Here is a 25,088-nt window from a genome sequence, read left to right as displayed (position 1 = left end):
TTACCTCCAGCTGACCTGTTTGACATCCTGCTGCCCATGCTAAACATCTACCAGGAGTTTGTGCGTAACCATCAGTACAGCCTTCAAGTTTTAGCCAACTGTAAGCAGAACAGAGACTTCGACAAACTGCTGAAACAGTACGAGTCCAATGCTGCCTGTGAAGGAAGGATGCTTGAGACTTTTCTCACATACCCAATGTTCCAGGTAGATCATAAACTCTGCCACACTCTGATGCTTGGAAACAAACTTTTGCACGACTGAATTATATGTATATATCCACTCAACTTTACTTTTCCATAATGCTCTTTACTCCATAAAGATCCCTCGTTACATCATAACACTACACGAACTCCTGGCCCACACACCTCATGAGCATGTGGAGCGTAAGAGTCTTGAGTTTGCCAAGTCCAAATTAGAGGAATTATCTAGGTAGGTGTTGAAATACTCGACATTTTTCTATTCACTCTGATTATAAAAACTGAAATAACTTCCTTATTGTGTGTCCAGAGTGATGCACGATGAGGTTAGCGACACAGAAAACATCCGGAAGAATCTGGCCATTGAGAGAATGATTGTTGAAGGCTGCGACATCCTGCTGGACACCAGCCAGACCTTCGTCAGGCAGGGTGAGTCTTTGTCAGTTCGCAGTAATACTCTTTAGCAGTTTGTGTCTTACATGCTACAGAAAACGCCTTGTTTACTGTGATTTATGTTGTTTCATTCAAATTGCTTGTTAACAGCTGTTTGTATTGGGCTCTTGTCCCAGTAGTTTAACGTCTGTACGCCTCACATGCTGGACAGCTGTCAGCTGCAGCTAGAGGATCTCCTACAGACACAAAAAGTGATTTTTTAAAACCTAATCAAGACATTGGGATGATGTCTTGTGCATATAACTGACCATTCACTATTTTGACTGGCAGATGCTTCAGTAACTGATTGGTATTGCTGATTGCCCCACTATTGCTAGTGTCACTATATACTTTAGGAGCCTCAGGTTCTCATCTTTCCATTTGCAGATGATGCGATTCTGTCGAAATCTGGATTTTGATGTTCGGTTTTCCCTCCTGGGTCTGTTGCCCCACATCTGTATGCAACTAAACACATGCATGATTTCACCATAGGCTCTGCCTGGTTTAACAAAGTAAAACCACTCAATTACCTTTATTACTCCACATACCTTACATGGCACTGCACACCTTAAGCAACAAGTAGTTATAAAAACACAATCTTTCAAAACTAAATATGTTGAGGAGTTATTGAGTTACATTAATTTAGTATGGACTCTGGTGTTCATCCTGGATGCTCTAATTCAAAGTGTATAAACCTAATAACAGCTTCCTACTGTTTCATAACAACATAACTTATCAAATTTAATCAAATTGGTAAAATTAGATAAGATTTTCTCATTTAGCAGTGGTAATGAAACTCCTTGTCTGATGTTGTGCTGTGAAAAACAGCCGCAGCCCTTTGTGGCATTTATAGAGAACCTTTGTGGGCATCCTGTGGTGTTTGGCTCTTGGAAAATAGCAGCAGGTGACTGTGGGTTGCAGGATTTTCCTTTTGATGATTAGGTTTTCCAGTTGATCCTACAGATTAGGATCTTATGCTTGTTGAGCTGTCTCTACCGTGTGGTGAAACACACAGTCTTGTTAAGAGGGGCGATGTCATCTGGGAGTGGTGCTGCCTTGAAATTGGTGATTGATGCCAGGAACCAAGATTTCCCAGCAGAACAACGTGTTGTAACCAAATAGTCAATGTAATTTACCTGTCAGTGGTTTTATTGTTAAGTCTGTTGGCTGGGAGAGATCGACAAGTCTTTAAAGACATGCTAAACTGTCCTAGGAAATCAGGTTGAGTTTTTCCCTCTGCAGCTGACTCATCAGAAGTGGCTTGTTTTTTCTAATTTGGATCGTGTTTTTAATCCGTCAAAACAATTCTCTAAACACTCAAAGGCATTTAGTAAAGATGGTTTCTACTCAATCTAGAAAAGTGTGGAATTTGGTTTTTGGTTTTAGTATGTAAAGAAATATATCATCCGTCCGTCCGTCCATGTCTTATCCATTTGTTCAGCAATGCATCTGCTCATCCATTTATCTATTTGTCAATTTTTACTCACTATAATAAAAACATGCTCCCCCGAAATTAAGTTTAGTCCAGTTAACTTTTATTTTACTGTTTTTCTCTCACTTTGTGCATATCTTACATCTCTGTTGACATTTGCACAACATCTTGTACATTTTTCAAAACAATTAGAACAAACTACCAAACCTAAAATGGATAGTTCATTCATCAAAAGCAAGTATTCATGTCAATGAAAGTCAAACTATAAAGACAGCACTTTATAGTTTTTGCACAGCTATTTGAAATCTACATTTAGAAGTTACAAGTTAATGTATTTAGTGAAGTAAATAAGTACACGACACTAAACACATATGATTCACGGTTCTCATTTGTTCACAGCTTTGTGCAAAAGAAAAGCATAAACTTATTTACAACAAACACAAGAAACAACTGTTGGACTAAACTGTGCACAACTGTAAACAATATTATTAGTGAAAACTGAGTTTCTCCTGAGAGAAATTGTTCAGTTTTCAGAAGGAAGGAATGATAAAGAAAAAGTTGGCAGATTCTGACAACTGTTTAAATAAAATTTATATGTAATGACATATGTATGCAATGAGTTTTATAGGGAATGACTAATTAGCATTCATTCATAGCTATTGTTCATTTTGACTGACATGACATAAGTACATAACACTGTCATAAAGCAGCAGAGAATTGTGTGGAAGCAATTGGTGCATGTCTAAAAGCATTTGCAAGTTTGTTGGAAGAATGAGAAGCTGCTACTTCACTAGTTCTTTAAAGGCAAATGTTGTGGAGGCTCAACTAACAATCGCAGGAATTTTAATTCTAATCACATAAATAGATCAAATCAGTTGAGAAAAACCCAACATGAATAATATGTAGGAAACCTGGGTAAACAAGTTAAATGTGTGTTTCTTCTCTTCAGTCAGTTTAATGATGAGAAATGTAACCCTATGCCGCTTCTGCTCCACAGGCTCTCTGATCCAGCTGCCGTCCGTGGAGCGAGGGAAACTCAGCAAGGTCCGACTCGGCTCCCTCTCCCTGAAGAAAGAGGGAGAACGGCAGTGTTTTCTCTTCACAAAACACTTTCTAGTCTGCACTCGCAGCTCTGGTGGAAAACTGCACCTCCTGAAGGTGACATCACTGTTACACTGTGTTCTGCAACAATACACGAGTAGGAAAAAAGAATCTAGAATGTTTTTTTCTTCCTCTAACAGCAAGGTGGAGTTTTGTCCCTTATTGACTGCACGCTCATAGAGGAACCAGATGCTACTGATGACGAATGTAAGAACAGTGTTTCCTTTTCTTTGCTTGAATACCTCCTACGTATCGGGTTATTCAGACTTCATCTCTTCTGAAGGTTAATTAGATGTCAAACAATAATTAATTTCCTTTAAATATCAGACGTTGACCCTTTAAATACCATGGTTTGATCTTTTGACATTATAGAACTGTAACTCCTTTATGTGAAAATTAATTTTGCATCTAGGATTGGTACACATAAATACAAAGAATGAGTCATACATGTGGATACTCATGCTCCATTTTACCGTTAATCCTCAGCAATGCACAGCAGAAGGTTTGCCTAATTAACCTTCAGTGCTGTTTTCCTTATAAATATTTAGGAATATATGCATCTAGGTGTGTGTTGTAGTTTAAAACACTGATTGTTTTCCTCTGCGTTGCAGCTAAAACGGCTGGTCAGGTGTTTGGTCAGCTGGACTTTAAGTTGGTGGTGGAGCCATCAGACTCACCTTCCTTTACTGTGGTGCTGCTGGCACCGTCGCGGCAGGAGAAGGCTGCATGGACCAGTGATATTAGCCAGGTAATACACCAACACAGATCCATACAAACACATAATAACAAGAACACCTCCAAACAGCAAGAGCATGTCTCCGCTGGGCGTTGAGGGGGCTTAGTGATGAGTAAACAGAGTGCAGTGCCGTTCCCCTGGGCTCGCTGCCTCTGTGTTTCACAAACAAGATAACAGCATACAAGCATGTCACACTAGAGTAATTCTTGTCACATAGAATACAATGATGGGTTTATAAATTGCGTTCTTGTCTTGAAATATTCTTATTAATCCTACCTTTGTAATAATTTAAAGCAGGAAGCATGAGAAAACAATAAAACCCGGTCGAACTACATTGGGATGTTTTCTATTGCTCTCTCCACCAGTTTTCTGTATAATCTTTAGAAAATATTTTGTCTTTGGTTAATTGTTGTACTCTGTATATTTACAGTGCATCGATAATATCCGCTGTAATGGCTTGATGACTAGTGTGTTTGAGGAAAACTCTAAAGTCACTGTGCCTCATATGATCAAGTAAGTATGTTTGTGTGAAGAAAAGCACACATATCTTCATGCTGTGCACCTAGAGCAAGCTGCATGTCCAAAGTGAAGTGCTATGGAGAGAAATTAGTTTCAAAATTGACACAAGTTTGGATTTTAAATAGGCATGGGCCAGTTTGCGATATCTGCAACTCCAGCTCTTGAGCGCCAATGTCCTGCAACTTTTGCATTCATTCTTGTTGAAAATCACCTGGATCAAAAGGCTCATTGACCTCTGCTTTTTTGCAAAAGCCTGATCATTAACAATTTATTTGATTCAAGTGTGTTAGAGCACAGGTGCCTCCAAAGGTTGCAGGGTATTTGAACTCAAGTACTGAAGTTGATGACCTCTGAGCTAGATCTATGTATTAAAAAGTAAAATGTCAGGCTGCTTCAGAATCTCCATTGGGCTATACCTTTAGTAAAGCTTGGATATTTTAGTGAGAAGTGCAAGACTATCTAAGAGTTTTATCTTAGATTTTACTTTCTGATGCATACTCTGATCCTCACTCTGCCACCCGTTGCTTAGCACAGCTTTTTTTTCCATTACACTTTTTTCTCACGGGTCAATTAGTAGGAATGTAAAATGAGTCTAAATGAGTCCATTATTAAGTTAATGCTATTTTGAAAGTTGTGAGCATCCGTGTCTGTTTAGCAACTGCCGAAACCCATGCTGTCAGCCTGACTGATTTAACATTCAGCCTTCATGCGCAATTTTCATAAACAAACGCTAAACTCTTCAAGAAAATAAAGGAAAGAAAATAAGAAAGAAAGAGTTACTCCTTGAAGAGCAATAAAGGAGGCATTTTGTGCAATAAACCTGCTTTGTGGTTTTAAATTTGACCTCCTGCTGGTTGAAACCATTTATTGCAGCCCCGTATCCAAATGTAGCTAAAGTGCACTGAGGACAAATAATAACAAAATTACTTCAAATCAAAGCGAGTACAAAACATCCCTTTGCAGAAGACTCTCTTTTCTTCTCCCCTCAAAAAATTTATAACAAAAGCACCAAACCTTAGAGAAGGGACTAAAACAAAAACAGCTGCATCATCTTAAATTTTCTTCTTTTAAATGTTTATGATAATATGTCAAATTTATGCAACCACTGTCATTTTATTCAGGGATATAATAACATGAGAATCTCACAGCAGCCCATGCATAGTTATGGAAATGAAAACCTCAGTAAGATAAGACAAATGTGTCGTCTTCACTGATTTGTATGAAAATATGGACACTTAAAAGAGCATGTAACAATCATGTTCACAATTATTAAGATGCTTTTACATCTAAAGCTTTTGTGACCATTTTGATACTAGATCCATGTTCCTGTGAAAAAGTAATTGTTTTAAGTCAAAGTTTTATGTATTATGTTTGTTTCTTTTAATTTATAGTTTTCATTTTTATTTCTCTCTTTATTGGCTTAACCTTATTTTTGCTCAGTGGCATTTAATAAATTTTTCTTGCTGAGCTGCCCTGCAGTCACCCACATGCTGTTTTGTGTTTGTGTCGGCGTGTGCGCGTGTGTGTGTGTATCCATCAGATCCGATGTGCGCCTCCATAAAGATGATATTGACATTTGCTTCAGCAAGACGCTCAACTCCTGCAAGGTCCCCCAGATCCGTTACGCGAGTGTGGAGCGGCTGCTGGAGCGGCTGACCGACCTGCGCTTCCTCTCTATAGACTTCCTGAACACCTTCCTGCACACGTACAGGATCTTCACCACGGCATCCGTGGTCATGGACAAACTGGCTGACATCTACAAGAAGCCCTTTTCCTCCATACCCATCAGGTCTTACAATTTACACATACAAATTATGCAGTCATGCCTTTGGTCATACAACACACATTTGCTGCAGGGATTGCATTATTTTTCTTTAAAATGTAAGAATCAGGTTTTGACTTTACACATGACAAGATTAAGCCAACCAGCTTGAACAAGCAATGTTTGTATCTGAAGGGCCAGCAGGACAGATGCCTCAACAAATTTTGTTTGGCATCAACATAAAAATCACGTGTCACATGATGTTCAATCTAAATCTCATTATATCTCTGGCTGCATCAGAGCAGGGTGTTTATGCTCCATCCACATTTCTGCTCAGCTCTGGGTTTTGACTGGAAAAGTTTGTGTTTTTTTATGCCAAAGGACATAGTTACTTAACTCACCATGACTTGTGGCTGCCTTCACTGGATGAGAACAAGAAGGAAGCACTTGAGCATTAGAGGCAGACAGGAAAGATAGTTGCATGTTGGCAGTTTTTCTAGATTTTAAGATTTAATACATGCTTTTCCAAAGAAATTAAATTAAAGCTGTACAGAAAGCATGTTTTGCCTAAACTGTATCTTTATTATTTTAACAATTTTCTGGTAAGCTAGTCACATGGAGGTAGGGATGGTTATTGTAGGATTTGCTTTAAGCAGATAAGTAGTAGAGATGCACCATTCAATGTGTTGTGTTTTATAAAGGTGAAGCGATCAAATCGAGCTCAGTCAAATCTGACTTACCCATAAGAACAATTAAATATAACTACTAATTTATATTTTAAGTTAATCACTTACACTAGAAGTAAAGTCAATGTTGCATTGTGTGAAATGCAATACATGTGAATGTAAAACAGGGCAATTTTAAAAGATGGAGGGGTGGGTACTGTGCAAAATCGACTTTACTGAGCTTTTTATCTTGCTATAATGTTATTCCCTCGTGGCAGGTGTTAGCAAACACCTGATGGAGCTGCAAGTCTGCTGAGTTCATCATACAGACTACTTCTCAGTCCAATACTAATAAGAACTGATTTAAACAGCATCATGAAGAAGCATTACTGTGATGATGTTGGAAAGGTTAGGAGCTTCTTAAAGAGACAGAGGCCAATTTCAGGCATCAGATATGGCTAAGATGCACAGTCAAACCTCTTTTCAATTGTTACAACTGACGGTAAAGTTACTATGTTACAACTGAAGGTAACATAGTAACTTTATTGTGGTATAAAACTTTGACTATGTTCCAGGAAAATACATAATTCTCCCTTTTGAAACAAACATAAGATGACAGCGAAGTTCCCGTTTTGAGCTTTTTTAACTTTATGATTTAGCTGTCAAGTATTTTAAATAATCAAGTACTCAAATCAAATTAAAATCAAATTATCGCTCCATTTTTGGGGTAATTTGATTTTCTGCGGTAGGTGAACCTTGCACCCAGCCCACTAGCAGCATTTAATTAAGTTAAACATTATTTAAATTAGAAAGTCCTTCCAAGACATTTTCTTTCCATGAAAATCTAAATAATCTCTTTGGTTCATTAGTTTTGTCTTCTTTTGTTTTTGGAGTCTCCAATTTTTGAATACAGAGAAGATAAACAGTATTGTTGGTGTCTGTGTGTAACGCCATATTTGTAGGGAATTCAGAGCAATTTTGTTTTTAGATGATGTTTCCTTTTGCGTCAGATTGATTGAAAGCCAAGGCAGTTCCTTAAATATCTTCTATGCTGGGAGTGTCATAGTCTGCCAACTTGTGAGTCCAGTTGTCACCTACTGGAGCTGATGAAGCCACAGCATCATCAGCTTGACCTTCACTAGTTCTTTAAAGGCATAATAATTCTAGTAGATTTAGGAAAAGAAATGCAAGAAGGTTAAAAGAGTCTCTCTAAATCCTAACTGACCATGACCAAAAAATGTTTATTTGATGTCAGAAAGTAAGAAAAGTTTCACTTTGAAGAATGTAGTATCTGGTTTTAACTGAAACAGATTCTCCAGAAAATAAATTGGGGCGTCTTTGCCCAGTACAGTTAAACTGCTTTCATGGGTTGAAATCGGAAACTGCTTCCAGCTCTTTCTTACAAGGGGAGAGATTTCTTTCTCACATCTCATTCCTACAGGGACTGAGATGAAATATCTCCACACATAAATATGTATAGAATATGCACATACTGTATATAAATATTTACAAATTAAAATGATGTGCCTTTTTGAGGTTGGGTTTCCTCCCATGTGGCCACAGATCATCTTAGGAGTCTGAATATTTCCTGTGCCCTGCTGTTCTCTGACTCACAGTGTCTGCTCCTTCCTCAGGCACAACTTTTCTCCAAGAGAGACTCATTCATCACTCTTCCAACATCATCCCTCTGACCATCTTCCATCGCTTGGATTTCTGTCTCAATTCAACCATTCCAACCTGACATTAAATCATTTTTTGTTATCCATCTCTTTTGTCCCCACATATCCCAGGGTGCAGAGCCACTCATTTGACCGTCTGTCCATCTCATCCATCTGTCCTGACTACAGTCTGAAGATCAAGAAGATAGCCATGGATCAGTCCAAGTAACTTGGTCTTTTCTCTGTTGACTCCGCTGCACTTTCTCCTGTCTGCTTCTTCTCTCTTCTGGTCATGGTCTGATACTGAACTAATGCATGGCTCTAGCTTTTGCTAATCCTGACTGAGAATGTATCCAAATGATTTACTGGGATTGTAACTCTCCATCTGCCTCTGACATTATAATGAATCATCAATAAAGAAATGAAGGGAAATCCGAATATATTTTAATGTGTAAAGGCTGCATTAATCCAAAAGCATCTTTTCTCAGTGGAATATTGCTTTCTTTAGATGTTTTCTTTCCTACAAATTTTTATACCCATAAAGAAAATTAGTAAGATATTAATCACCTTAAGTTTGCATTCTCTTAATCTGCTTGTTGTTCTTCAGCTTATCATTACTTCTTCATGTTCTTCATGCATCTTCCCCTCTCCAGCTTTTCATTTCCTTTTAAGATGCATCTTGTTCTCTGTTTTGAATTGGTAAGAGAGACCCATACAAACAGAAGATGCCTGTGTTTGCCTTTGCATGATAACTCTACCCATAAACCAATTTTGACTCGACTCCCTGAACTGCAATAATCAAATGTTTTATTTTCCATTTGACAACAGCTTTCATGACACAGAATCAAACACCAAACCTGTGGTGGCTCTCAGACTTAAGGAAGATTTTTACTTCTATCTGTAGAAAACACAGGTCATGGATTGACTGTAATTTTATCCTTACCTTAAATATTAGAAGATATCCATATTTTCTGATCTAGAATAGTTTTACATAAACATTTAGTATTGTTTTTATTGTGTTGGTAAGTAAACATAAACTACAGTTACTCTCTGCTATTATTGCTCACAGTTGCATTTACATTTACATAATATATGTAATTTCTAATTAGTACTTAACTAGAAATTACATACTAAGCACCAGAATGATAATTCTTAGACTTTTCACATTATTGTCATCCAACATCCATTAACAAATTACTTGATAATACAGTAGTAGAAAAATTAAATGTTCATAAGGTGACAATATAGCTGGTTAATATTTGATCAAATTAATATTAAACAGTTTCATAAAGCAAAAGTTAATTTTTTTATTTAAAAAAAAGTCAAGAAGACTATTACATTACTGTTCACTGACAGCGGACACTGGAGAATTTTTAAGCAGAAGGGGCCTGTTTAAAGTCACAATATAGCATCTGAGTTGGATAATAAGTCCAGATTTTGACTAGGCCACTCCAGGTCTCTATCTCTTCCAATTCACTTCCATACCAACTTAGAAATATAGCTAAATCAACACAGAAATGGTTAATCAAACACAAAATCAATGCCTTCTGGGGCCAGCTTAGTCCCCATACATAAATCCTCTAAAACATAAGTGGCAAGCCTGAGAGAAAACTACATGAGAGAAAACTCTAGTCTATAGGATCTGGAGAGATGTTGCAAAGCACAATGTCCAAACTGATTCTCTTTCTCCTCCAATTTCATAAAATGTTATAGAGGTAGAGTAAGTCATGTCCTTTTGCTAAATGTTTCCCCACTGTGGGACAATAAAGGATATTTCAGTTCTATTCTAATCTAATTTAATTGCACAGACTTAGTTTAAGTGTTCCTTAGGTGAGTCTGATCACTATTACTTCCTAACATTGTAATAATTCCCCAATAAATTAAAAACGCTGGGTCTTTCTCCAGTTTACAGTTTGAGATTAAGTTTGTATAAGTATATGTGGATATTTACATATGTGGATATTTACACATATAAATGTGATATAACATGCTGACTATTTTAAAGAAACATTATAATGTGTGTGTTCTTACGAGTGTAAATGTGAACCAGTCTGCACTCTTTCAAACCTATTACATCTTTGTGAAAATAAACTGCACGACACAAACTCTAACGAGAGTGAAAATTGATCGTGAAGAGTGTCGGACCGTAAAAACCAAACCATCTTGACAGCTGCTATAAAACCTCTCAGGGATAAACTGCATAAACTGATGATAACTGTCTGTGGGCTCGACATTAATAGGACAGTATTAAGTTCATCTTCACTTGTCTACCTTTTACCGCATTTATTGAAGCTGAGTAATCTCCCTGGCTATACAAAGCGATAATATTTCTGATGTTTTAAAAAGGTGTGAATTTAAACATTGGGGGAATTAAAGCTGGCAGTCACCAGGGTAACCTGGAAAAGATTTTTATTTTTTCAGTTCAGTGTGCTGGGATACAGAGGTACAACAATAAAGAATCTGTCACTGCTCTAACATCCTTTATCCGCTCTCTCAATACAAATCACTCTGAAGAAATCTAATAACAGGAAACCTCATGCCCTCCCAGTTATCTGTAAAATCTTCACTTTAAGGAAATATGCCAAATACAACTTTCCTTGTTTGTTATAAAAAATGTTCTAAAAGAAAAAAGTTTTATAATGAGAGAACAATCTTCCACACTGCTGCAATTATGTCTGTTTTCTCTTTTTTCCCCGTGAACTCTTTCTTTATTGCTTTTTTAATATCTTATTATTTTGCTAACATATTGTTTTTCTCCTCTCTCCAGGTCCTTGGAGTTGTTTTTTGCCACAAACCAAAACAACAGAGGCACTGACAACACGAACGATAGATCTCCTCGTCTCTGCCGCAAGTTCTCGTCTCCTCCTCCGTTATCCATCCAGTCCCGCACCTCTTCCCCTGTCCGGATCCGAAAACTTTCTCTTCACTCCCCCATCACTGCCAGGGTGGGAGGCCTCGACCTGACGTCTCCTCTGTCCAACTCAAACTTCAACCACAGCAGCTCCCAGTCGGCTGCCAGTAGCCCCACTTCTGCCCAGACCCCTCAAACTCCGACGCCTCAAACCCCAACCCCGACTGCTACCTCTCCACCTTCCTCTTCCACCTCGCCTCCTCCAAACAACTGCAAGCCGTCACAGGATCCTCTGACTCCCTCCTCGCCTGACCAGAGTCCCATCCCAGCAGCCGATGGGGAGGAGGCTCCGCGGATCGATCCTTTCTGTGGAAAACTGAGGCGCAGCATTCGGAGAAGTATGTTGAAGTTTCCCTCAACACAAACTTACCACAACCTCCAAGTGTCCAAAGGGGAAATAGCTACATCCACGTAGCCGCACTCACAAATGGGCACATTTGAGCACGTCAGCATGTGGCAGGAGAAAAATCTGCAATCAAACCCTCAAGTTCCCACTGCAAAAGTATAAACAGACAGTTTTTTAAGTCTGTAGCAGGAACTTTCTTCTGTAACACCTCTAAAATAAGAAAGACCAGAGAACATGCCAAACACGCCATTCAAGTAAGGCAGATGTTCTTTACAAGTAGGGGAATTTCTACAAATAAAAATTTCTGAGAATTAGCTTCCAGTATATTCAGAAATGTATAACTGTTCCTGTTCTGGTCGGTGTCTTTTTTTGAACATGTCATCCATCTCTCTTAAAAGCATGTTTTCTTTCAAATTAATCCAATATATTTGGAACAGATATGGACGAAGTCGGTAAAATCCCAAACCAATGTTTGCAAATAATAAATATATAGTGTGTCAATAGAAAGATGTCATCATTATTACATAAAAAAGGTTTTCTTGTCCTGTATAACTGCAGCATTAATGTTCATCATTATAAGCAGTGCTGCCATTTATTGTGCCTTTTCTCCTGATCTGAACTTGCTGTCTAGCTGTGTTGGAATCTGTGTCGCTGGAGAAAATCATCCCAGAGTCTCCGCAGAACAGCGAGGCGGGAGACATGTCTCCGTGTCGCTCTCCGTCCACACCACGCCACCTCCGCTACAGACAGCCTGGAGGTAAATCCGTGGGTGTGTTTGTGGGCCTTATTGCACACGGTTACCCCGCAGTGCCAGGTTGGCAGCGCTGTGCCACTGCCCGGTTAGTGAGCCGATCAAAATTTCTGCTGCAACAGCCTGACACAAAACTCAAATTTAAAAAGTGGCAAGAACTGATCAACTAAAACTGCTTAAAATTGTTGTTTTATATGCAACTTGAACTTTTTAGAGTGCACGATAATCTGTAAATGGAATTGCTGCAGACTTAGTCACTGTTTTTAGACTGATTGTGATTTTTGTTTTCAATCATAAGATTTAATTTGGAAGTAATTTTAATGCTGTATTCATCTTTTTATCCAGAGACAAAATTACTGCTTTGTCTGTGTTTTTCTTCTTTGTCTATGAATACATTCCATGAAACTTGATATTCAACATACGTTTGCAGTCCACAAACATTCATGAAATGGATTATTTTTACATTTTCAGATAAAATTTAATTCAGCAGGACTAATCTGTCACACAATGTTCCTTGTGAAACCGTTTTTAAAAATGCAAATGGATACCATTTAACTAAGCTGAATAAAATTTGTTGAAACTTTGACCTTTCCAAATAAAAAAGTTCTACAGTCTTTTGTTGCTTCTCAGTTTTAAGTTCAAATCTTTTAATTCTACATAAATAAAACTTTTTTTTTTCTTTGCGTGGTGCAATTATTAAACACATTACTCATCATCAGGCTGTAATTAAGGTTGACATAAAAATGACAAATAATGTTCACTACAACAGAAGAATGATCTCAGCGGACAACCTTTTAATCCTTAAGTAAAGTTATGACTCATAACGTCGAGTGATTTATTTGGAGCCACTGTAATCCTGATGGGCTGTCAGAAGAGGTCATTTAATGCACTCCTTTCTCTTGAACTGCAACAGCAGAAAAAACCAACTGTGTTGCTGCTGCTGATGATAATTATGTGTCTTTGTGTCTGTAGTTCAGTCTGGGGAGAATTCACGCTGCTCCGTCTCTCCTGCCTCAGCCTTTGCAATTGCAACTGCAGCAGCAGGACATGGTACCCCACCAGGTAAACACACAAAAGGCACAGAGTACAGAAACCTACTGCTGAGCTTTGAACTGAATGGTTTATTGCATAACTTTTAATAAAATTAGAAAACTAAACTATAGAATTCTTTGTCCATGCAGGTTTTTATTTGTCACTCGCGTGAGGATGAAAACAAGGAGCTCTTGTGTTTTAATCAAACATTAGTTTGTTTAGCATTAATATTTATTCAAAACAAAACACTAGAGACACTTTATTTTACCCTGTACTAGTACTAGTTTTCTGGTTCCAAGTATATTATAAAAAAAATATGAGAAAGTCCTGAAATGTGATGCATAAAAAATGCTGTGCTGAAATGCCACCAGGCGTTCACATAAAATTAGAAAATATTTAAAGTTATGATAAATGCTTGAAGATTTTTTTTATAGCCATACCAAACCGTAAGCCATTAAAGAAGCGTTTGAAGGAATTATGTGTTCTGTATTAAATATGAAAGTTGTTCTAAAAACATATAGTGCAGTTCACATTTATTGTCATACCTGGCAAATGTTTGAAAAAAGCTGGAATATAAATACATTTTCAGTGCATTAGCATTAATCTCTAGCTCAAACATACTGAACAGTTCAAACTTTATTGAAGAGGTAGGATTTTGAGTTAGCGAAACAATGATTTACAAATCATTATACTACTGAAAAACCTTCCAATTTTATAGAATTGACATCTTCTTGTGTTTCAAGGAGTTCATAAATCAATGCTCTATAAAAGATCTTTGAGGTACTTGAGAAGAAAAACTTGCCAACAGCATCAGAAGAACCCAGAAGTGAGCATGAAGGACTTTTCCACATGTTCATCTCTTGTTTTATGCCAAATCCAGTTTAACTGACTTCGGTAGATTTATTTTAATTTCTCATTTTCACTTTAAGTTTTTGCTCTGACTGAAGATAAGGGCAAGTTAATGTGAAGTAGATCATTTCTTTTAGAACATTTCCTGAACTCTGAAAATGGACACACATTTGCCTTTCTTGGGCAGTAGGTTCTCTTCTCTTTCCCATTTTGAAGAGTGGCTAAGAAATATAAAAATAATTATTCAGTTTTTTTTTGTTGTTGTTGTTTTTCTGACCACAGAGCAGCTTTTCATTTAACTTAGCTTACTTTTATGCTAAGTGAGTCGTAACATTGAGACCTGTAGATGTGCCTCAGGTAAACAACTAATCTGTTACAAAACTGCTGATATGAAACACTTACGCATGAGGAATTTTGTTGCCTGTGTTCATTCTCCCTCACAGTGTTTACTAACTCTGAGAGGACCTGTGATAAAGAGTTCATCATCCGCAGAGCTGCAACCAACAGAGTCCTCAATGTGCTGCGTCACTGGGTCTCCAAACACTCACAGGTTTGTTACACCCACTGCTGTGTGCAGGTCTGACTGTTCCTGCTTGTGTTCATGCATCTGTGTGGTCTAATTAAAGCAGGTGACTGATGGGTTCTCTTGCTGCTCCGCTGCTCTCTACTGAAAAATATAAACGGCTCACAAGCACACCCTGACACACGCCCACACACCCAAACACACAGCATATTGTTGCTGTTTCAGCTGGACAGCCGGCTCGACTGACCAACCCCTCTGCTAAACAGCCATTGTTTAATGAATTGAACATCAAGGTAATTGCCTGACTCTGCGCAGAGGTCCTTCTAGGCTAACTGCATTGACCTGTTTTCTGTACATTTCTTCAATAATGCAAAATTCTGCGATGACTTGCCAGCTTTAGTAGGCTTGTTAACACGCAGCAGAGCTCCAACACACTATGCTCCTTTTGCTTAGTGCTTCTAGTGACTAAAGAGCAAAAAGAGATTGAATGCTGACATTTGAACTAGAGTTGAGGTGGGTGTTAAATGGGAATTTACAGAATGAAAAGGTGTAAAGACTTTAAGGACTGAGGGGAATCTGGATGGTTGGAAAAATGCTCAAGCATCTGGAAATATTTGAGACACAGCTAGTTCCAGATGCTTGACCAGCTGAAGCTGGACAGAGTGGAAAAGCTACAGTAGTTTTAGTTTGGTGTCTTCAGTACAAGCATGCTCAGTCTCTGTGTTTTTATTTGTCTTTGTGATTAGGACTTTGAGATGAATGGGGAGCTGAAGATGTCGGTGATTTATCTCCTGGAGGAAGTGCTGCGAGATCCAGACCTCCTGCCCCAGGAGAGAAAAGCTACTGCCAACATATTAAAGTGCGACACCAGCACACAGCAGCAGTAACTGAATTAAAGGAAACAATACGTCTCTTTCATGAGATGTTGCTTATTCTATAAATAAATTTTGATAAACATCCTTTCTTGTCCTTTTCAATTTTTTTGTCTCCCAGTGCCCTTTCTCAAGATGAGCAGGAGGATGCCCAGTTGAGGATAGAGGATATTTTACAGATGGTAAGATACCGAGAGCATTTAATGACAGATTTTATGAGAAAATAATTTTTTTTTACAGTTTTTATCCTGCAATAATTCCCTGCATAAAGATAAATTATCAACCCTCGTTGCCAATTATTGCCTTCATCAACTACAGCCTAAGTTAATAACACACCATTTAATTTTGATTAATGGCTTTATGGCACCCTGCTGGTGCCTTTATATATTATTAATAATGTTGCAAAAAATAATGTATCCTCTAAATCGAAAACACTGAAAAACTGAAAAAACGTTTATACCTTGATACCCCAATGTTTTTACATTTTGTCACAGAACAAGACCAAGCTTCAATATAATAAATTAGCATTTGATATGATAGAGCAAGACAAAAATAATTTACACATTTTTTACCTGACGTGAACATGGATGTTTTCCGGGATCTTTTTACAAATAACATTTTTGTTTGTCATAAATTTTTACTCAGTCCCCTCTCTGGTCAATACACCAAAACAAAATTTGCTGCAACCTCTTTCTTTCTTAAGACAATAAACTGAGCCCACCTGTGTAATTTAATCTTAGTATGAATACAGCTATTCTGTGAAGGCCTCCGAGGTTTATTGGAGAACATTAGTAAACAAACAGCTGCGTGAAGATCATGAAACAAAACAGACACAGCATACATACATTTCTGGAGACATTTAAGCAGAGTTATGTTATAAAAAAAAATCACAAGCTTTGAATATACTAGATCCACAGTTCAGATGGTCAAATCTATTGACATGGCAGCTATTTGTTATACACTTAATACATCTGACCCCTGTGGAAAAGTGGCAAGAAAAAAAGCCTTTATTAAAAAAAGCCATCAGAAATCCAATTCAAAATGTCCCATATGCCCTGAACACACCTTCCGAAACAGTAAGACATGGTGGTGGCAGCATCATGCTGTGGGGATTATTTTGTTTAGCAGAGACAGAGAAGTGGGTCAGAGTTGATAGGAAGGTGGATGGAGCTAAATAGGGAAATCCTTAAAACAAGAAAACTGTTAAAGTTGCAGCTTAATCAAAGTCAAGATTAAAATCAAGTTGATAAATGTTGTCAAAATGTAAAAATTGATGTTCACAATTGTTTTCCACAAAATCAAACTGAGCTTGAGCTGATTTAGAAAGCAGCACATGCAGGAGATTTAGTCTTTTGATGTGACTGGTAGAAACATAGGCCACTGATTTTCAGCTGCAATTGCAGTGAAAATAAATCATTAGAGTTTAAACTCAGGATTGAGACATATTCACTCCAAACGTATTAGATTCACATAAAATTACACAAAGGTTTATGTGACATGCAACATTTTGTAGAAAAGTTTAGGTGGCATTAGTACTTTCACCAAGGGATCACATGCAACCATAAAAATACCTAAGCTTCACAGTATGTTGCTTGTGTAAGATGTGAAAAGGCTTGGTCAGTCCTCACTGTCCTGTCCTGCAGGCAGAAGGGGTCAGAACTCCCTCTTCCTGACTGTCAGTCAACAGGGGAAGGTTGGCTGTCACCTCGCATATCCATCACAGTTGCTCCCTGTATTAGACATCTATATTATTTATGCTTGTATATGAGTTTGTTCTCTGTGTGTGTGTGTGTTAAGGCGGACTGTCCAAAGGCTGAGTATTTTGAGTCTCTCTCGGCGATGGAGCTGGCTGAGCAGATCACTCTGCTGGATCACATCGTCTTCAGGAGCATTCCCTACGAGTCAGTCCTTTCATAGCACTCTATTTTAGATGAATTGTGAGAAAACATTAACATTCTATAGTCCATAAATTACAGAGTTCAGAGAGCTGTCTATTAATAAATTAGTTTGTCAGAGTTAAGTGGTTTAACATTCCACTGTAAATTATGACAGAGCAGTCAGACCCCAGAGGAAAACATCTGTAAGACTTCCAGAACAGGCGGGATTAACAAGTTGATCTGAGCTCAGCAGTTTGTCTTTGTCTCCTCTCTGCCAGAGAGTTCCTGGGCCAGGGCTGGATGAAGGTCGATAAGACTGAAAGGACTCCCTACATCATGAAAACCAGTCAACATTTCAATGATGTAACTTGTGCCTCTGTGAAAAATGTGTCTTATTTATCGTTAGGGCCCATTAGGTGCTTTAAAACCTTTCCATTTCCTTTGCAGATGAGTAACCTTGTGGCATCCCAGATTATGAGCCACACTGATGTTGGCTCGAGAGCGAGCTCCATCGAGAAGTGGGTCGCCGTGGCGGACATCTGTCGCTGTCTGAACAACTACAACGGAGTGCTGGAGATCACGTCTGCGCTCAATCGCAGCGCCATCTACCGTCTGAAGAAGACATGGGCTAAAGTCAGCAAACAGGTACAAACAACATGGAATAAACATTTTAAACTAACCACATTGTACAACATTTCCTAAAGTTATTACTTCTAATGTGTGCCTAAATGTGAAACCTAAAAATTACAAACATTATGACAATTACAAAAATACAAAACAGAGTACATTTATATTGTTCTAATCCCCAGATAGATTGTAATTTACTAAAAGAGTATAAATGTTAATTTTATTATGACTGATACGTGGCCCAGAAGTTAATGCAGAGCCCATATTTGTTTTGTGCTGCTTGCAGCAATGCTTTTAAAATAAATGTCATTGTCTGTTTGTTGTATTTTCCAGACTAAAGCTCTGATGGACAAACTGCAGAAGACCGTGTCCTCTGAGGGAAGATTTAAAAACCTGAGGGAGACGCTGAAAAAGTAAGACACTGTACTCATCAAAAATACAAAAAAACAAAAGGTAATTTTAATCTGCCCTATTTTTTTAAGTTATTGAAATTGTATACTGTAAAATATCCCAACGTGAAAGAAAACAGTTCAAATGCATCAATGTCTAAAATTATTATGACATGTGAGACATGTATGTAAATTTCTGACCTAAACTGTATTATTTTCAAACATTCATCATGCAGCTGCAACCCTCCGTGTGTGCCATACCTGGGAATGTATCTGACAGACTTGGCCTTTATCGAGGAAGGAACTCCCAATTTTACTGAGGAGGGTCTTGTTAATTTCTCCAAAATGAGAATGGTGAGCATTATAGATCCACAAGTTTAACCAAATAATAAATACATCGAGACTCTGTTTTTTTTTATTAGTAATTGTTTTTACATTTTCATTAGATCTCACACATCATCAGAGAGATCCGTCAGTTCCAGCAGACACCTTACAGAATAGAGCATCAACCTAAGGTACTTTCTTTTGTTACTTTTTTGCTTCATTGTCTTTATTTCTGCTACTATTTATTGCAGATTTTGAGAACATAGAAAGATAAACATTTTATATTTCTTGGGGGAAGTAGACTGTATTGTCCAGAGATGGAGCAACAAAAACACTGCAGCCAACCATTTCTGATTAGAGTAAAACTTTGTTGGATTTTAGTAAAGCGAGAAACGCTGGTGTATTTACAAAAGTGCAAAATATGTTGTGCGTATTTGGGTGCCAGAATAGGTAGTATTCTCTGAGTATTCTCCTTTAACTCTCAAGGAGCCACATGTCATGCATAAGGATGACAGGAGCAGACAATGTTCCTGAGAGCAAAGCCAGCCTAAACCTTTTGCAGCATAAGCCAGAAAAAAGCATAAGCCTGTTTGGCAGATTTTAGATAGCCTGCTGCAGACATTGGACAGACTCTGTAAGCAGCTGTGACTATAATTTATTTGCATATTGGTCGCTCGTAGCTGATCCTGGCGATCACCTTTTAAGATGAGTGTTTATTCAGATTATAGCATTTGAAAATTACAGTGAGTCATCCCTCATTTCTTTATATTTTGTAAACAAGAATCCAGTCATGTTTTAGTCATCTTTGTTCTAAATTGGACTTAACCAAAGATGCACACATTAGAGATAACAACTTTCACAGAGTGCTAATGTATGGAGGATTGACTGAATGCATAGAGGCAAGATTTTTGTATTCTGAGCAGAATCTGCTAAAATGGGATGAATCTGATCACCAGCCTTTTTTATTGCATCTATTCTTTATATTAATCCCAGACTTTTGTTGCTTTGTGGTGCTTGGACTTGAAGTTTTGTCACGTTTATCAAAATATTTAGTTTAATTTATAAAAAAGTTCAGATGTGTTCAAACACATTTTCACCAATAAATGTTAGTTTAACAACAATTTGGTGGTTCTCAAAGAGCTATTGCAGAAGCCCTGAACATTTGGCCCATCCTGTTTCAGGTGTTTGCAATATTTTCTTTTTTTGCCCTAAATATCTTTCAGATACACTTTATGTCCTGTGGGTCTTCTGTACAACTAACCTTTGTTCATTATTCATCTGTTTTTGTTTTTGAGGCACTCTGTTAAGAATCTGACACTAAATGCTTGAAGAAGCATCGCCCCAAGTCTGATGTCTTGAAAACAAAATACAGAGAATTTGAAGATGGGTCAACACCATATATATAGACTATAGACACTTAAAACAAAACACATCCCTGCAAAAATCCATTCAAATCACTGATGTCATTTTTCTGTTGTAAAATCTTTCCAGCATGTTAACCATCTGCAGCAACAACTCTAAAAAAAAAAAAAGATACAAACTCTTGTCTCATTTGTCATTCTGGCTTAGGTGACTCAATACCTTATGGATAAGACTTTGACCATGGATGAGGACACGCTGTATGATCTCTCGCTAAAACTCGAGCCCAGACTGCCTGCCTGAATTATCTGTTTGGAGCTATTGAGAACCCACTGAACCTCTGAGGATGAAACACCCACCCTGATAATAATTCATCAAGAGAAAACTGGAAGAAAGTCATCAGAGCAATGTAGAAAGGAACGAGACAGGACTTGTGGAAAATTAGCTGTTTTGCAGAATAATGAGGTAGCATGAGAAGAGGACAGAGATGGGTAAGGTGTCTGAGCGATTGTTTTCAACAAGACCAAGATGAATGTGGGTCGGATGCACAGCATGAAGGTTTCCTTAGTACAGAGTGTGGTGCACATTACATCACTCTTCCTCAGAGAGCCTGAGAGTGCAGAGAAAGAAGTGGAGGAACATAATAGAGATGTAGCATAAACAGGTGGAGATACAGAGAGAGGTCTGAGCTTATGTCTCTGTGCCATGATTTGTGTTCTGTTGCTTATGCATTTCCATGCAACGCCCCGAACAAAGATCCCTCTTACAAAACGCTTTCTGTCATGACAGTCACCACATTAAACCTGCATGATCTCATCTTAGGATGTGTCTGTTTGAATGGCCTTTGACCTGACCTCTGAACTCAGCATACAGCACTCCAACCAGAAGGACTTTATTTGGCATTACGCATCCTCAGTGAGCTTAGCAGATTAAAATCTACTGCTCTCCTCAAATTTATTGTTAAACGACACACTGAAATTAAATTTCATATTTCTTGCCGAAGATTTTCACATGTCGTGAAAAAATTTAAGCCTACAATTATCTTTTATCTGTGTTTAGCCTCAGATTTATGTAAGAAATGAAAAGCTATTTTTTTACTTATTGCCCAGATGAATGATACAAATTTAAGATATTTTCCAGTGCCTTCCACTTGTGTAGGTCAACTTCTGCATACTTGACAATTTGTCCAGTCATAGCTTTATATAACTCCTACTCTAAAAATAATCTAAAATGGATTTTAATTTTAGTTTAAAACTTGTCAGAAAATAGGTAACATATGCTCCATGGTACTGTAGCATGTTGGTGTAAAGATAGGGAATGCAACATTGAAAACATAAGCCAACATCGCCCTCTACTGTTCAATTGTTGTAACGAGCCCAGCCAGCCTAAACCATTTGCAGCATCTGTGTGCAGTTATAATGTTTTGGCTTTTGCAAACTGTCAGCTGTGTGAATGTGTGTTTTCTGAGTGACCGCATCTTAGGCAGGGGCAGCTCTCTCTGAGATGTAGCTTTGCTTGACTGACGGTGGGATCATTGTTTACAGTTTAATTTATTTAGTACATTAAACTATATTTATTTTTTTGTATATAGTGACTCCTCAGATATGTGCAAAATTGTTATGCTGTGTATAACATTTTTATTGTTTTTCATTTATTTAATTTTAGTCAATTAATTAAGTTTGTTTTGGTATTTATATTGAATTGTTGTTTTGCATCTCATGAACCTACACAAATTATGTATTCTGTAGAGTGAAAAAAAATGTAGCATTTGAATGATCAGACTTTGTTTTTCATATTGATGATATGATAAATAGTGTTGCATGCACACAACAGCTGCATGCTGTGCATGTCTGACTGGATTTCTCCTTTACCTTCATCCTCTGCTTCTCTGTATGAAAATGTTCTGTGTAGCTGCTAAGAAAATATATAAAAACAATATTTTGTCCAATTAAATCTGGCATGTTTGTCTCTTGTCAAGCCCAGTCTCAGGGCTGTCAGCCACAAAACAACCTGTTTAATTACATAGTGATGTGCTGAAGCTTTTTCTCATTTAAAAATGTGTCTCTGTAGTTCTGGACGTTTGTTTCACTCAAGGGGTTAGAAAAGCAGTTTGATGTATTTGTGTTGTAATTATTTATGTGGGGGTTTTTTGTGTTACTTTATCTGTTTACATTTTTCACTTGTGGGTGCAGGGAAAATAAATACAACATGCCTTATGCATTTCTCTCTTTCAGTTTAATGCACTGCAGCTTCAATTATATTCAGATAATGCTACTCCAGCTTTTACCTTAAACTGGTCCTATGTTCAGGCCACATGGAGCAAATTATGCGCAACAGAATATGAGATTAAAAGATTATTTATTGCATATTTCACATTGTTGGACTGAATCTCAGAAAACATCTTAAAATAAGGCACCAGTGGCAAAATTATGTACATTTAAATAAGAAGGAACATATTTAACCAGGATAATTTTTTAGTTTTCACCCAATTTGTTACAGAAAGCACCACGATCATTGGGGAAAGAAAGAACGCTAACCCTGTTTTTGTCTTGCAAATGAACAGCCACCTGTTCACCTTTCCAAGAGAACAGCTTACTCTTTTCCAGTAAAGAGGTGTTTATTAAAGAGAGCAAATGATTTTTAGTTTTAACCAATAGCCAGTTATGTGGTTTATGAGGTTTGAGATAGCACTTAATAATCAATATGTGATAGTATATTGATAGAATGATGTAGAATGATGGAACAACAGAGTCCAATGCATTTGTGTGGCATATTAACGCTAACAAGATTTAATGTTTTCTGGCTTTAAAATGTGACAAACTTTAAATCAAAACTAATTTTTCGTCTGCTATAATGTGTGGACAGACACACATAACACAGAACAACACAAAATATTTGAGCCAAGCTGGATTATAATGCCAAGAAAGGCATGGTTACAAAAAGTGAAAAAATAAAATCAAATCAAATGCCTGAATTTTACTAGATATATATGGAATATTCTTGCTTTGTCTAAATGTATTTTATATTACATCATTTTGTTACATCTTGCATAAAAAGTGGTTATAAATTTTTTGTACAAACACTTACTGTAGTCCCTGTGAAGACATTTAAAACTCATTGCATCTTTAAGTGTGAAGAAAACAATCCGTGTTCATTGGAGAGGCCATTTGATTAATCTAACACACAGGCTACACAAAATGTAAGCATATTTAATTCATTTAAGGCAGATGCACATTTAAGCTATTACTGCATTAGTAGCTAATTCATTAAATTACAATATGTATTCAAACTGTTCACGGTTCTGATTAAATCCACTTGTGTTCTAATTCCTTAACCACAGAGTCTAACTCATGTTGCCACGATAATGTTTTCAGTGGACTAACTACTTTTTAAAACTACAAACAAGCACTTGTTTTTTATGTTGGTAAAGAGTTGATCCATGGTGATCTTTTGGAAGAAATTGATTTAACAAATTGGACATTTGCACCCCAACCTGCAGACTCACAGCTATCCCTTTGCTGAATTTCACAAATACTGATGTGCATCTCTGAAGACTGCATAAGAAAACTAAGTTTACAACCCCCAGTTCAGCTACGTTCAACAAGTTTACATCTTGCTTTGCCACTCTGTTGCCTTTTTTTCTCTTCAATAATTTTCTTGGTTTAAAAAGTGAAATAATTGCTTCCAAAATGAATGGAGAAAAAGCTCTTATATAAAATTTTTTTCAAGCTCCTGTTGACTTAATTGACTGGAAAAGACACTATAAAAAGAAACCGGAGGAGTTTACAGCTTAGGGAACTCCTTAGAGGTATATGAAAAATAGCTCTAAATGGCAAGCAGCAATGATTCATTTAATTGATCCCCCTTGACTTATTTCCTCTGAACATTTTTAGCAGAATCATTTCCCTAAAGCAAGACTTTATACTGAATAGTTACTGTCTTAATCTTTCAGTAACTGCAGTGTGAAAAGGGACATAGATATGTGTGAGTGCTGTAGAAAACCGTCTGACAGGATTAACAAGAACAGACAAGTAAGAAAAAAAAATCATTAAAAAAATACTTTTTACAAGTGATAAAGTAGGGAGCTTCAGCTTTCTTTGTAAAATCTGTTCAGTATGAGAGCAGGAAAGCTCGGTTCAAAGAACAAACTGCAATACTCACATTGTGCTGTGCTTGTCTTGTGTTGTGATGGATTACAAAGACGAACAGCTATAAGTAAATAAAAGACCGGCATCACCTTCCCATGCATCTGGAGTTTGCATAATGTGATTTCCAGCCGAGCAAAGGGTTTATAAATCAACTCAGAGAACAACACTGGATCCAGGTAGGCTTAATCAGGAGAAAGTGGAACAGCTGTGGAGGAGAGCAAAACAGGAAGATTGAGAGAAGGTCATAAAATAAACACAGAATTAGTCGATATAGACAGAAAGCGAACTATAAACCAAGGGGTAAAAAGCTAACACTGATCTAAGAGAATGAACTAAAATACACAGCGAACACAACACAAGAAAGAACCAACTCCAAAATGGAAATACCTTAGTGACAACAATGAACAACAGAGAATGAACTGAATATGACAAGACCTTATGGATAGAAATAAACAAAGAAATGTTTAGAAAACTAACACAAAACCTAAACACCTCAGGGTTGTGTGTTTGCCAACTAAAGAATTAATATTTCCACTAAATAAGCATTTCAAATAATTGTCTAATCACACTAAATTGCT

The 25,088-nt window shown here is 37.3% G+C and overlaps 1 protein-coding gene across 2 annotated transcripts in view; it reads left to right on the top strand.

Annotated features, from left to right (window-relative positions):
• LOC102228089 (ras-specific guanine nucleotide-releasing factor 2) overlaps positions 1–22,578 on the top strand; it is a 62,620-nt gene extending 40,042 nt beyond the window's left edge. Inside the window, exons 8-28 of one of the 2 annotated variants that reach the window (XM_023344022.1) lie at positions 11–204; positions 320–429; positions 508–626; positions 3,059–3,219; positions 3,303–3,369; positions 3,774–3,910; positions 4,329–4,411; positions 6,003–6,206; positions 11,270–11,751; positions 12,391–12,516; positions 13,483–13,572; positions 14,835–14,941; positions 15,661–15,773; positions 15,908–15,968; positions 17,584–17,687; positions 17,942–18,026; positions 18,111–18,308; positions 18,624–18,703; positions 18,916–19,033; positions 19,126–19,194; positions 20,573–22,578. In XM_023344022.1, coding sequence (XP_023199790.1) covers positions 11–204; positions 320–429; positions 508–626; positions 3,059–3,219; positions 3,303–3,369; positions 3,774–3,910; positions 4,329–4,411; positions 6,003–6,206; positions 11,270–11,751; positions 12,391–12,516; positions 13,483–13,572; positions 14,835–14,941; positions 15,661–15,773; positions 15,908–15,968; positions 17,584–17,687; positions 17,942–18,026; positions 18,111–18,308; positions 18,624–18,703; positions 18,916–19,033; positions 19,126–19,194; positions 20,573–20,665 — 2,801 coding nt within the window. In that variant the 3' untranslated portion in view covers positions 20,666–22,578. Of the gene's footprint in view, positions 1–10; positions 205–319; positions 430–507; positions 627–3,058; positions 3,220–3,302; positions 3,370–3,773; positions 3,911–4,328; positions 4,412–5,957; positions 6,207–11,269; positions 11,752–12,390; positions 12,517–13,482; positions 13,573–14,834; positions 14,942–15,660; positions 15,774–15,907; positions 15,969–17,583; positions 17,688–17,941; positions 18,027–18,110; positions 18,309–18,623; positions 18,704–18,915; positions 19,034–19,125; positions 19,195–20,572 lie in introns of both variants that reach the window. The other variant, XM_005794947.2, reaches the window with a different exon arrangement.
• The last annotated feature ends 2,510 nt before the right edge of the window (positions 22,579–25,088 follow it).

Source organism: Xiphophorus maculatus, chromosome 12 (genome assembly GCF_002775205.1).
Source record: "Xiphophorus maculatus strain JP 163 A chromosome 12, X_maculatus-5.0-male, whole genome shotgun sequence".
Classification (NCBI taxonomy): domain Eukaryota; kingdom Metazoa; phylum Chordata; class Actinopteri; order Cyprinodontiformes; family Poeciliidae; genus Xiphophorus; species Xiphophorus maculatus.
This window is presented reverse-complemented; position numbering and strand designations above follow the sequence as displayed.